Raw genomic sequence first — 14,662 nt, 5'->3', positions numbered from 1 at the left:
TATGTTTTCCACTACAATAAATATAGTAATGGTCCCGGTTTATTTACTGAAAAGTACAATTCCAGCTGTTTAAAAATCTATTTTTGTTGCAGACATAGTTAAGGAAGCAAATATATCAAAAAAGCTTCAAAGCAGTTAAGTTACCTATCAACTAACAAGGTCAGGATATTTTTAATATATTATGATTATAGGTGTAAGAGGAAGATAAAGCCTTGAATAAAAAAGGCTATAGGGGCTTTAGATTTCTGTTGCCAGCATGAATCATTAAACATCCTATCCTGTTTGTATATGCCCTATATATTCCCTTCAAGTTATACTTGCTTGTATGTATCATTCTCAATCGGCAGTAGATCGTATGCCATTGCCTGAAAGGTCAGTTCATGCACAACAGTGGACACAGGATCAAAGCCACGATCAATTATTATGAGCTGGGAATGAGTTTTACCCTGGAATAACAAGATAAAACTATCTTAAGAAACTTCCATTTCTTTCTGTGAACACATTTTTAATATCTCAGAAAACAAAATCAGACTTATCCTAAGTTCTGCCACATTCTTAAACATGAAGTTATATTAAAAAAGAAAAATATGAGAGGCACAAGAGGGGAAGAAAGTAAGACTACAAAACCAAAGCTTTCATAATTAGATTAACAGGCTTACTTAATAATATGATATTGTGAAAATTCCTTTAAAAAAATAACATTTGGCTTGCACTAAATCTATTTTCTTGGAATTCAGCTTCATAAACACTAAAACTGATCTCAGTTATGAAAGGAAGATATTACCTGAGCTCTTTATGTTACACATTGCACTAAACTAAGCTTCCTGGTCCTCTGATACCATCTCTGTCAGTCTACTCAGACTCCTCACTCTCCAACCTAAGCCCAAATGCTGGAATTCCCCAGGGTCCAATCTTAGTCTTTGATTATATTATCTTGGTAAGATAGTAGTAGCTGTCATTTATTAAACTCCTACCTGTGCCAAACACATGCTGATCTGCCTATCCTCATACCAACCAACCAAAGTACATATCATATGATCCATATTATATGAAAATACAACTCAGAGTAAATATGTCCAAGAACAGAGTTGGTGATAAAAGGAAAAATGGTTTATTAAATGTTTACTTAGCTGCAAGGATTATTCTAAAAACTTTTTATGTATTAATTCATTTAATCCTCTATATTATAAAATAGATTCTATCACCCCCATTTTATAGATAAAAGACTTAACATAACTTACTAATATATCCATGAATTAAATGGCAGAGCCAGGATCTGGACAAAAAACTTAATTCAAAACTGTTATCTTCCCCACTAAACCACATTGTCTATTAAGATTTCTACTACCATTTATATCAGTGATATCCAAATCAAAATTCTCAAATCAATACTGGAAAATAAATGTACAACAGTTTCCTTGGATTATAAAGAAATAAGACAGACTTTATGCATAACCACTATTTGTCTTTTATAGGTTACCTTTATTAGGCTCTTTTCATCAATCTTGTAGTAGTTTTCAAGCTTTTTTTCAACAAGCTGAGCAAGCTTACTGGCATTATCTAGAGGTTTACTAGAAACAGAAAAGATATTCAAAATATCTTTCTTTCAAGACACACTTTATATTATCAAGTTGAATTCTAAAATTAAACCATAAATGTATTAATTTAAAATATTTTATAAGCATGGAGAAATTTAAATACTAAACAAATATAATGCTATATCAATTTGTTTGGATTTTATCAATGTAAACCTTATCATATGTGCTTCAGATTTTTTTCATATGAAGGAAATATAAATAAAACTATAGCTCCTTTATTCCCCTCCCAATTCCCAGTCTTCACCCCTACCCCTAGCCACCCCTGCCCCAAAGCAACTACCACCATAATTTGATGTATATTCTTTCTATCATTACAATTATACATATATTTAATGTTTTATATGTATTTTAACAGTATATGTTTTTACTGTCATATATGTTTGAGATCTATGTTGACACACACATCAAAAATATTTACTCATTTTAGTTCTATATAGTATTCCATCATATGATTATACTGGATTGACACATTCATTCCCCTAAAGATGGACATTTACGTCATTCTCAATTTTATACTATTGCAAACAACATGGAAACAAATATCTTTATACATAAATCTCAGTGTAAATGTTTCTCTAGGTATATTGTTTCTAAAAGTAGAATTGCAGGTCATATAGTATGTATGTTTTCAACTTTCCTACCATATTACTCTCCAAATTACTCGACCAATTATCTCTCCCATTTCTATGAGATTTCCCTATATGCTAATATTTAGTCAACTTTCCAATATAGTTGTTTGTATAAAATCATATATCACTATCTTCTAAAATGATAAAACCATACTCTAAATTGTAACTTTAAGACCAGTGACATTAGCGTAACTTCTAAATCTATAAAGAAAATGTTGGAAAAGACTCTTCAATTAGCACACCAACTTCAAAAATGGAGGAACTCTTTGTAAAGGCTTCAAAGTGTTAAAGGATCTTTAGGTTTTATATTTCAAAAGTAAATAAAGCAGCAACTATACAGGACTAATTTATTATACATTATGCCTTAAAATAGTTTCAAAAGGAAATAATTTCATGTTAGAATTACACTTGAAAAGTTCATAAGGCATAAAAGAATACTTCGCAAAAGAACAGGATAGGATTTTAAAAGCCTAGATTATTATTAACTACCACAATAACTGGTAAGCTGATTATAAACTGGCTACAGTTATCCCTTGGGAGGGTTTCCCTGGTGGCTCAGTGGTAAAGAATCCACCTACAATGCAGGAGACCTGGATGTGATCCCTGGATTGGGAAGATCCCCTGGAAAAGAAAATGGCAACCTACTTCAGGATTCTTGCCTGGATAATCCCAAGAACAGAGGAGCCTGGCAGGCTACCATCCATAGGGTTGCAAAAGTTGGACACGACTTAGTGACTAAACCACCACCAGTATCACAGGGGATTGGTTCCAGAACCTCACTCGAATATTAAAATCCATTGATGCTCAAGTCTCGTATATAAAAATGGTATAGAATTTGCATATAACCTATGCACATACCCCATATACTTAAAAATCATCTCTAAATTACTTACAACACTAACATAATGCAATGCTATGTAAACAGTCATAAATACTATGTAAATGCTATGTAAATAGTTGTCTGCGTGTAGCAAATCCAAGTTTTGCTTTTGGGGACTTCCCAGAATATTTTTTTTTTTTTACATTTTCAATCCACAACTGGTTGAATTTGAGGATGCCAAACTTATGGATACAGGATAGTGAACTATATTACATATTCATTTTCCTGAACAGAGCCAAACACCAAGAGCAGAAGCTTGAACAGAGACTGAACTCTAGAAAAAGATAAGCCACTTAGTTCAGAATGTAATTAGCACAGCACCTATAAGAAAAAGAATGTTTCTAACACTCGAGGTATGAGTAAAGAGTTTGTTTGGTCACATCTGAATTAGGGAGATTTACAATATTTCTTCTAAGTAATTAAGAAAACTTTTTAAATGGTTAAGGATAATGAAACTTAAATATAAAGCACTACATGAATTTGAAATTGAACAATTATGCCAACTACCTTGACAAATGTCAGTGTTTAAAGAACCTTTTAAAACAGAAACAAGTTATATTACTTATTATTATTAGTAATAGTAGTACAGTGTATTTGACTTCTACCGTTTCATTAGTTCCATGCACTATTTTGAGTGCTTTATAACTTTACGAGGTGATTACGATTATTTTTCCCACTTCATATACAAAGAAATTGAGGGCAGAAGAATCACACATACAGTAAACAGCAGAGATTAAAATCCAAGCTGTTTGGCTATACAGAACAACATGAAAGTCTAAGAACATAATACTGAGCAAAGCCAGAAATAAAAAATACCATGACCCCATATATATACCAAGTTCAATATCAGGATCAGGCAAAACTGAAATACGTGTTAGAAGTCAGAATAACAGTTACTTCTGAGGAGGAGACAGTGGGTGATAACTAGAAGGGATCATAAGGGGGGCCTCTGAGATGCTGTTAGTATTCTACCTCCTGACCTGGGTGAAGTTAGAGGTCTATGTTGACTTTGGAATGATTTATCAAGCCACATAAATATAATTTATGCACTTTATAGTAAACTTTACTTTTAATAAGGAGCAAATAAATAAAGGTACATAGTACTAAAGTCAAACTCTAACTTTAAAAAAAAACCCAAATCTATTTAAAATGGCCACTGGAATTAGATACCATAGATATTCAGACACTATAACCAGTATCCAGATACTATGACTATTTCAATTTGGTGGAAATTTTATGAAACATTAAATGTAAGACACTGTTGGTGGGAATGCAAACTAGTACAGCCACTGTGGAGAGCAGTGTGGAGATTCCTCAGAAAACTGGAAATAGAACTGCCATATGATCCAGCGATCGCGCTCCTGGGCACACACACCGAGGAAACCAGAATTGAAAGAGACACATGTACTCCAATGTTCATTGCAGCACTGTTTATAATAGCCAGGACATGGAAGCAACCTAGATGTCCATCTGCAGATGAATGGATAAGAAAGCTTTGGTACATATACACAATGGAGTATTTCTCAGCCATCAAAAAGAATGCATTTGAATCAGTTTTAATGAGGTGGATGAAATTGGAGCCAATTATACAGAGTGAAGTAAGCCAGAAAGAAGAACATCAATACCGTATATTAACGCATATATATGGAATTTAGAAAAATGGTAACCTGAACCCTGTATAAGAGACTGCAAAAGAGACATAGGCATTTAGAACAGTCTTTGGGACTCTGTGGGAGAGGGTGAAGGTGGGATGATTGGAGAGAATGGAATTGTAGCATGTATATTATCATAAGTGACCAGTCCAGGTTCGACGCATAAATTTTCCTCTGTTCATTTCTTTGCATTTGTGCTTTTTTAATAAAATTCTTTTTTAGATATAAAAAATTAAAAAAAAAAAGAATATAAGTAAAATAAGTAAAACTCCCATGTCTTTATCACAAGAAGAATGTTTACTACAGATAAACAACAACAACAAAAAAAATAAATGTAAGACAGTATTCCCCATAGGACAACAAAGATATTCTTCTAAGCAAGCATTCCTTAAACTCATGAAAAATATTCATGTAAATCATACCAAATTTAAGCTCTGAAATTCAGTAACAGAGGATATCAGTTACTCTGAAATTTAAGCCTTAAACTTTAAATCTCCTAGAGATTTATATGCTGTATATATACAGCACAATGTTATAAAGAAATAAATTCTGCAAACCAACACACAAAAGCACAGAGACATTACCTCTACACCAAACAGCAAACAGACATCATAACATATAATGACACCACTGAGTGCCTTACCTTTTATATCTTACTCCAGGATTTTCATCCAGGGTAGCACATACTGTAACTATCTGCTCAGCCATTGCTTCCATGATGGTATCTTTTCCATTTGCATTACTTGGGTCTGGACTGTAACAGTAATAGAACGCATCTGGTACATCAAGAGTATATACCTAAGTCAGGCCAAAAAAGTCGCACTGTCAGTTTAGAAATCTGATTAAAAATACGTATCAAGAAGAGCACAGTTATTCCTTGGGACTCTACAAAATACTTGCACTAACCATGCTGTTTCCTGAAACAACTGTGTCTTTACCTTAATTAAATCTCATTTTCTCTGTCATCTTGATTTCGCTCCTTTTCTCACTCTCCTTTCCTGCTTAATCTACCTCTCTCCTTCAGTTCTTGTTTTATATATAGGTTGTACTGTTGCTTTTTCTCTACCTGTGCAGCAAATAAAGGGATCTGAGGTAGTCAAAGAGAAATAGAAACCTAATACCTGGCAAGAAGAAATAAAGCCAAAATTGGTCTATATATCTGACATACATTAAAATCTCAACCCATCAGAGAATAACCTAGAAATTTTCCAAAGGTAATATGTATCTTCAATTCCTTAGCTTATACTCTTGATATTAAGAGTATAAATAAATTTCTCTCCTTAAAGTAGAAAAATACTTCCCCCAAAAACACAGCGTTGTGCCAGACATAGTACTGGTCTTTGTATGCTGCTGCTACTGCTGCTGCTAAGTCACTTCAGTCGTGTCCGACTCTGTGTGACCCCACAGATGGAAGCCCACCAGGCTCCCCCGTCCCTGGGATTCTCCAGGCAAGAACACTGGAGTGGGTTGCCATTTCCTTCTCCAATGTGTGAAAGTGAAAAGTGAAAGTGAAGTCGCTCAGTCGGGTCCAACCCCTAGCGACCCCATGGACTGCAGCCTACCAGGCTGCTCCATCCATGGGATTTTCTAGGCAAGAGTACTGGAGTGGCTTGCCATTGCCTTCTCCGGGTCTTTGTATACATACAGTGAAATCTCACAGACATTTTTCAACTAACAAAAGCATTTACCTACATGCAAAGAATTGGACTAGAGATTGGATTTGTGTTATTTGAGGAATACAAAAGAAAAAGCTCTCTAATTGGAGGTGAGAGTTTCATATTCAATTAATTTTGTTTTTCAACAATAGCAGTAATCCCTCTTAGTCTAATGTATTGAGTATAAAAGTAGACATGTAATAAATAATATAGGTTAGCTAATAAATTATGGATAAACCTCCCTGCATTTCCTTTCACACAAAGTAATACATTTCTCTGAACACAACCTATCACTAACAGTAGGAGCCTGAACATGGACTGAGATTCAGCTAAAGCTCATGTGCTGTTTATGTCTGTCCTGCTCAAAGTCTTAGCTGCCATAACTACCAACAAGTACCCTACAGCTGGACTGTGGCTTTCTCACAGTATTCTATCCCACGGCAGTAGAAAATCTCGGTTCAGAAACATTTATTGCCCTTCCTGACAGGGCCTCTCCTTATGGGAGTATACTTCCCACTCATGGATATCAGGCTATCTATGGTCATTGGAATGTGAACAGAAGTGACATGTGCCTACTTCCCTGCAGAAGCTTTAAAAGCCATTGTATGGCTCCACCATTTCTCTTTTCTTTCTGCTATGTCCCAGAGAAGAGTTAACCCCACTCCTTCAGCTTACATCCCAGAATGAAGAGGATATAGAGCAAAGACCTAGTCAAACCACAGTGGACAATAACATGAATGAGAAATAAACTTTCTTGTTGTGAAACACTGAGATTTGGAGATTTGTTACTACATCTTAAATTAATCGAAGTTATTATCTAAAACGCCAATGAACCAAGTAGAACTCTGGAGCTGGTTTTCTTTCTATAAGCACATCTTCCCTTTCCTTCCCTCTCCTCCCCCTACTTTCCACCACCAATATGATGTGTTCCAAATGCTTTCTTCGTCTCCATGACCCACAACCAGTTCCTTAAATACAGGAATTCTCCACTACCCCCACTCACAACTTCCATTTACTTTTCTTGCTAAATTATAGCTAGCTTAGATCTATTTCTATTGAGACACAATCTAGCACCTTCTCCACTAACTATACCAAACTTTTTGTACTCCCTAAAGTCCACTGTAAACAAACTTTCTTATATTAATGCTTTCCATCTAATTGCCCTAATTTATATGTGATAGCATTAATTAAACCCTTTGAAAGGGAAACAGTTTTCTTTAATCCCTTTGACTCATGGATTTAGGAGAAGTCAACCACTTTTCTCTCTATGCAATTTCTAAATACGTTTAACGTACAATTTCTCTTCTTCGGAAGACTATCGTATCTGACTTTACCAATTTCTCTTCAATGATCTTCCAACTTCTCCTTTTTCTTAAAGACTTTGGTACTCTTCTGTATCTGCCCATTTTCTGCCATCATTCTTGACGGAACCTGGTGCCGCCTACAACTTGGTCCCAACCTACCTACAGACTTATTTATCATACCATCACCCCTAATAATCCATAATCCTGCTGCTTTCTTGCACTTTTCTGCTTCTGTATCTCTGCACTCAGGCTATTCTCACTTTCTAGAATATTAAACTAAACTTACATATTAAAGGAAAAAAATCTTAAAGTAATCTTTGGAAAACAGTTTAATGTTAAGCAGATATCTAAAGATTTTATGATTTTGATTATGGCCTTCGTCAAAAACAGCAATAGCTTAAAAGAAAAATTCATTACCCAGGACCTTTTTATTTCTTAAAATATCAACCTTATAGTTCTATGAAGTAGTAAACTATTCCAATTCTACAAAATGTTAGAATCTAAACACAGAGAACAGAGCTAAACAATACACTAGCTGTGTGATTAGGGCAAGTTACTTAACCACTTTGATTTCCTCATCTTTAAAATGGAGACAGAATTACCATCTATTCATAGGGCTACTGTGAAGATTACATGAATACATTTATGTAAAGCATTTAGGAAAGCATCTGACAGAGAAAGTACTATGTGTTTGCAATCATCATTATTAATTGAAGGCTTATTAACTATTCCAGAGGCAAATCAAATCTATGAGAATCCTTCATTTTATAAATTAAAATAAATGATAGTTTATATAACGTTGTGTAAAAAGTTTACTAAAGAATTTTGTTTTAATATCACAAATGGTTACAGAATATAAACATCTTTCTTTGGGAGTCATTTAACAAAGATTATGCTCAAAATCTTTTGGTTTCATAATCTAATAGGGCTGTACATTTTGACACACATAGGACTTAGAGATGTGAAATTTAAGTCCACTTTTACTATTAATGCTATATTTCAATTTAGTACTCATGTTCCTCCTTTCATCAGAGTAAATGCTTATTTGTGGATTGTTTAAAATTCACCAAATACACAACACATAAAATGTCATTAGGATAAGTCTTTTTAGCAAATAAGTTCATAAAACTGCGTTTTAAAATCGTTACCACAAGGGTCAAGCAAGGAAAATGGGCAGCTTGTGCTCAGAGTAAAACTCTTTTTTATTTTTAATTTTAGTTTATAATAATCCAAAATAAAGAGTTTTACTCTAAGCACAAGCTGCCTATTCTCCTTGCTTGACCCTTGTAATAAGTCTTTCAATGTTCAAAAATATTTAATAAAAAATTTAAAAAATAAAAGTAAAAAGTACCTGAGATTCAAGTGGAATGAAGGAAATATTTATTTCTTTACATCTTCTTACTGACTTGGAGCAAGAAGCCTTAATTTTGTTAAAGAGACTGTCAGGGCAAACTGAGAGAAGGGAAAAAAAATCAAAGTATATAACTGCATTTAAATTTTCATTCTTTTGAATAAATCATTCCAACATCCAAGAATATTTATTTTTATATATAATTACTGACTTTCACAAAGTAATTTACTATGAGGACAGAGGTGATATGTAAATACTGCTTTTCACTTTATACAGCAGATAAATTCTAGTAATGAGCACTGTAACAGAAATTCCATTTTCCCCATTCATATCCACCATAACCTAAGATGTATTTCCTTACAGAGCTGGTGACACAGCAAGCTAAAATTGTCAGGAAGGAAAATGAAGTCCAAACTAAGGACTTAATAAACTTTTGAAGGACTTTCAGAGCTTCTTAGGAATTTACACTTTTCTATTTCTGCCACTAAGTGTAACCACACCATACAAATTTTTCATCTTTCCTTGCATTATAGGGCCTTCTTCAATGTGAGAAAATTCTAAGCCTCCAAACTAGTAAGTTCTGCACCCTAGAGCTGTCTTCCTCTTGCCCCTGCCTTTTACCTAACTGCTTATAGTTTCACTAAATCTAGATTGGGGTATCAATCATGGGCTTCTACTATCTTTTAACACGATGTTCTTCAATTTCAAGATTCCTTAAAAGAGGCTTCACACACTAAAATTTATGAACTCCATTAACATGATTTCTGTGTAACAAGGTTACTTAAGTGGCAAATACTTAATGATATGGCATTACTAAAACGCAAACTGCTGCTGGGTATGAGATAAATAATAATTCACACAAAAATAATCTAGAAAGCTGCTTTTTACTTGAATGTACAGCATAGAAAAAGAAATGTGATAGGTTTTCTCCCTTACTGTTAGCAAACAGATGGCAGTTTCTTCACTGCATCTCCCAAAGGGTCTTATGATATACTTTATTATACAGTCAAGTCCCCAGTTGTAACTTTGATTTAAAGAAGAATTCTCCCTGTTATTGGAACAGAATTTGAAGGATAGTTCTCTCCATCAAACCCCTCTTCCCTGTATACCAGCAAAAATGACCATCTTTTGAAACTAGTTTGGAATGATTTAATTTTCTATCACCTTATCATGAATTAGGATAGAAATAATCTTACATTTTTAGATTCTTTCTAACCTAACTAGAACGAACAATAAACAGAAAGTCACTATTATTAAAATTAGCATAAGAAATATTTCATAATTAGTAGGATTTGAAATAATGAAGCAATAACTTTTACAAAGCTACTTACAGTCAGTGAAGTAGATATACGCTGCTTTATATTTGTTCTCTGATTTACCTCCAAAATCACGTAAAAAACAGTCTACAGACTGAAAAAAGGATGGATGTTAATATACATTTTATCAAATACTAATTTAAATGTGCTAGTTTTGAAATAACTAAGATTACTTTGATGACAAAATAAAACCTTAACTGTCAAAACTGTAACTTACAAACTGATTTTTTAAGATGCTATGTTATCTAGCCACTGATAGTGAGAAGCGTAATAAGTAGTAAGGTAAGATGGATGAACAGAGAGTGCTCTTTTGGTGATGAGGAGACCTAAGAACGGTCAAGTGACTCAGAAGCTGAAGCAACATAGGAGACAAGACTACTGGACGAAAGTGAATGTACTGGGAAGTATTACCTACAGAGATAGTGAAACCATCAAGACTATTACTGGAGAAGTGTTAGAGAGACTGCCAGCGAGCGAACAGCTAAAACTGTCAAGAGGGATTAGAATGAAAGACTAAAAGGTCAGCAGACTATGAGGAGGAGGGAAAGCAGGTAATATATTCTAACAGTATCTGCCTCTCTGATGGCAGTTTTCAAGATACAACAGTCTGGAAGCAAAAACAAACAATTTAATCTTCTCATCCATCTGTTCCTTTTTGTCTCCCTGCAACTCCTACAACCAGTATATTTCTGTTAGAGCTCATTAATCTATCCTGCAAGTCTCTTATCTTCCCCACCATGATTTCCATGATTTTTTTTTTTTTGCTTTGAGATACTTCGTTTTTATCTTCCAGACTATCAATTAAAATTTCCATAGTGATTATCCTCCTCTACAGTTAACTACTTTACTAAGAAAATATACTTCAGAGCTTCAGAAAGTTTTTACATGTTACACCAGACTCTTCTTAAGTATACTATTTTCTGTTCAGATTATCACCCTTCCTTCCAAGCTCTTGTATTTTGCTGTATGTATCCTTTTCTCATTCTCACTAAACCTTCTCTCTCTGGTCACTTGACCCACTTAGATGTGGTTGCTTCTATGTCAGCTCAGCTAACACTTAGGTTTAGTTGTTGGAGTATCCTAAAGAGAGGCAGTACCATAAGAAGAAGGTAAACAGGTTTTTCCTCCTGAGGGCTGTAAGTATAAAAGAAAACAAACCACCCATCTGACCTTCCCCCTAGGGGTCACAGATCTCTTATAACCAAAACTCTTCCTAAAACCTGTCATTTCATGACCCTTGCCTGAGAACTCTCTGTAGCTAGTCTCCAGATGCTTGTCCAGCCCGAGGAAGGAAATCTCACACCAAGTTTCTCTACAAGTGCCCAAAGAGTCCAAGGCCTCACATGCACCCCCACAGGTCTATAGGACCCAAAAGTTAATTGATTTGGGACAGGAAGAGAAACTGGAGTTGGCTGTGGGAGATAAAGGAGTTACATTTAGATATCATTTTCTCTGAATTCTTTGATCCTTTCCTGAATATTTAATTTTGTATCCTGCTTTCTGTCACTTACATTAAAAACGAACATTTATACAGATCATTAAATTTTCTAGAAATCTCATTTTCAATGGTCACATGGTCTTTCCTACCATTATGTGTTAATATTAAGAATTTTTCTGGATTTTAGGAATTTAGTTTGACCATTTACTGATTTTTTTTAACAATAAATTTTACGATTCAGAACGTTTTAAGGTTCTTGATATGGCAAATTATTTTCCAAAATGGTTGTATTAATCTATACTCCCACTAGCAGTATATAGTAGTTTCTGCTCCATTATCCATTGATAATGCACGTTGAGAGCTAGAATAAGATACACAGATAAGACAGATAAATAAATAAATGTCTAAATATACACACACACTTTTTAAATCCCTCTGCCAATTTAGTAGGTGAAAATGGTGCTTATAACTTTCATTTTTTTCTAAGAATAAATTTTCTTATAAAATTATATTACAGATGTCATTAAAATCTATCAGCAGCCAACATGTAGAGATTACATAGTAAATATCTGGGTTTTTCCCTACTGTCTGTTACAGTTAGAAGAAATGAAACTGGAATTGTAAAATTAACATTTTTATTCTAAGAATAAGTCAAAGGATGTGTTGGAAAATGCACTCTCAGATACTATACAGAATAAGTGAATCTGATACTTTATATGACTCTAAAAGCTTGACTTTAAGTATGAATTAAATCATGGTTAGATTATAAATTTTTAAAATTCCTTTCTCATAAAAAATATACATACATACATATATGCGTGTATACACATACATATGTGTATGCCATAGGGAAGTAACTAACATTAATGAAAGGTTAATCCAAGATTATTTCTTTTACATACACTTTCATTCTCTTAAAATCATGGTTGACTAGAAACTACATGAGTAACAAATTACTGAAAGAAACTTATTTTTTTTGAAACTTGATTGTTTTATACAAATAAATTCTGCTTTCGTATAGGGGGAGAAAGGAATTCTTTCACATATATTCCCATTGAGAAGAATGTAAATAAAACAATCTCCAAACTCAGAAAAACTTTCTTACACAAACTAGTTTATAACACTACCTGTCTAATAAAGGACATTTTATTACTTTAAATTTTCTAAGAGAAAATCACATCTATGGTGAAAGTTTTGAAGAACATACTGTTTAGATTCAAAACACTCACCTTTGATGTTGGAGAGATAAAATAAAGAGCTTTCATTTGTCTGACAGGTTCTCGATTTTTATAAATATTCTCCACAACTAACAAAAAAAAGTCCAAAATATAAACAAAAGAATTATATTTGACTTGGAATCTCAGTTTTCACATTACAAATTACAGTATTTAATATCTGTCTTTAAAAGGCTATTATGAAGAGCAAATTTAAATGAGTTAAACAATGATGAGTTATGGATGATAATATGATTATGAATATTACAAGATATTGATAGTTTCCCCAAAATGTAAGAGAAATTAAAATCTCATTAACACAATCCTGCCTGGTGGAAGACAGCAACTGTGGCAGTGTTATTTTTCATAACCCCACACTAAAGTTGATTTAAATTTGCAATTGCCTCATTTCTAGGTAATAAAGAAAAGCTTAAAAAGTCAGTATTACACACTTGGAAATATGCACAAAAGTTGATTTTATGACATAAATCTTACTATCCTTTTCAAAGCAAAACATGAAAATCACAAACATCAGTCAAAATACTGAAGTAAACTTACTGCATCAACATACAAAACTATAACAAATATATAACAATAAAAAATTTGAAGAACAAACTCAACAAGGCAACTGGCTTAGTCTTGGTTCAGTTCAGTTCAGTTGCTCAGTCGTGTCCGACTCTTTGCAACCCCATGAATCACAGCACGCCAAGCCTCCCTGTCCATCACCAACTCCTGGAATTCACTCAATCTCATGTCCATCGAGTCGGTGATGCTATACAGCCATCTCATTTAGGGGTGCTTAATTATATGTCTAAGCTGAGGGGAAAAATCCTGACTTACAGAGATTATTCTGAAGATTCACAAAGAAAAGAGTGTCCAGAATAATTATTATAGATAGAGTTACTAAAAAAATAAGACATAATCCCCTGAGAAACACAATTACTAACAAAAATTTATTAATACTTTAAACTCTCCCTACATAATAAAAAAAAAAGTTTTTCATGGTGAATATTTGAAACACTTACCAGTTATACCCTCTGCTAAAAGATCTGTCATTTTGCAACATGATGCCAAAAGTTTAGTGGTAAATTCATCTAGAAGCATTATCTTGAATAGAAATTAAGAAATAGCATAAGCATTTGATTGCCAAGAATGCACAAAAGACAGAATTTAATGCATTAAACATACTCAAATTCATAATCTTTTTATAACATAAAATTAAAATATCAGGAGAGCAGGCAAAATTATCTCAACTCATCTAACTTTCATGACTTAGAAATTTATTTCCTCAATATATGGTCATATAATATTATACATAAGTAAGCAATATTTTCACTTTGAAGCAGAGTTTGTTCACTTTAAATGTATCTTATGTTGAACGTCGAATTTTCTTAAAATCATAAAATGTGGCTTGTGGTGGAATAATTGTTCTAGGCACTGTTCTAAGCACTTTACATGAATTAATTCATTTAATACTTACAACTACTCTATGAGGTACTACCATCCCTACTTTATAGATAAAGAAACAGAGGCATAGAGACATCAAGTAATTTGCTCAAGAAGCCACAGCTAATAGGAGGTAAAGCCGGGATTTGAAGGCAAATGCTATGGTTCTAACTCTGTAC

At 33.5% G+C, this 14,662-nt stretch overlaps 1 protein-coding gene across 1 annotated transcript in view; it reads right to left on the bottom strand.

Moving 5' to 3' along the window:
* Positions 1 to 14,662, bottom strand: part of STXBP3 (syntaxin binding protein 3) — a 53,934-nt gene that overhangs the window by 21,355 nt on the left and 17,917 nt on the right. Inside the window, exons 3-9 of the mRNA XM_055402109.2 lie at positions 14,063 to 14,144; positions 13,053 to 13,129; positions 10,401 to 10,479; positions 9,070 to 9,170; positions 5,403 to 5,557; positions 1,481 to 1,571; positions 322 to 446 (exon numbers count right to left, since the gene is read on the bottom strand). Of these exons, the coding sequence (XP_055258084.1) occupies positions 322 to 446; positions 1,481 to 1,571; positions 5,403 to 5,557; positions 9,070 to 9,170; positions 10,401 to 10,479; positions 13,053 to 13,129; positions 14,063 to 14,144 (710 nt within the window). The remainder of the gene's footprint in view (positions 1 to 321; positions 447 to 1,480; positions 1,572 to 5,402; positions 5,558 to 9,069; positions 9,171 to 10,400; positions 10,480 to 13,052; positions 13,130 to 14,062; positions 14,145 to 14,662) is intronic.

Source organism: Moschus berezovskii, chromosome 4, assembly GCF_049115385.1.
Source record: "Moschus berezovskii isolate FMDL1 chromosome 4, NW_MosBer_1.0, whole genome shotgun sequence".
Lineage (NCBI taxonomy): Eukaryota > Metazoa > Chordata > Mammalia > Artiodactyla > Moschidae > Moschus > Moschus berezovskii.
Note: the sequence above shows the minus strand (reverse complement) of the source record. Positions and strands in the feature narration are given on the sequence as shown.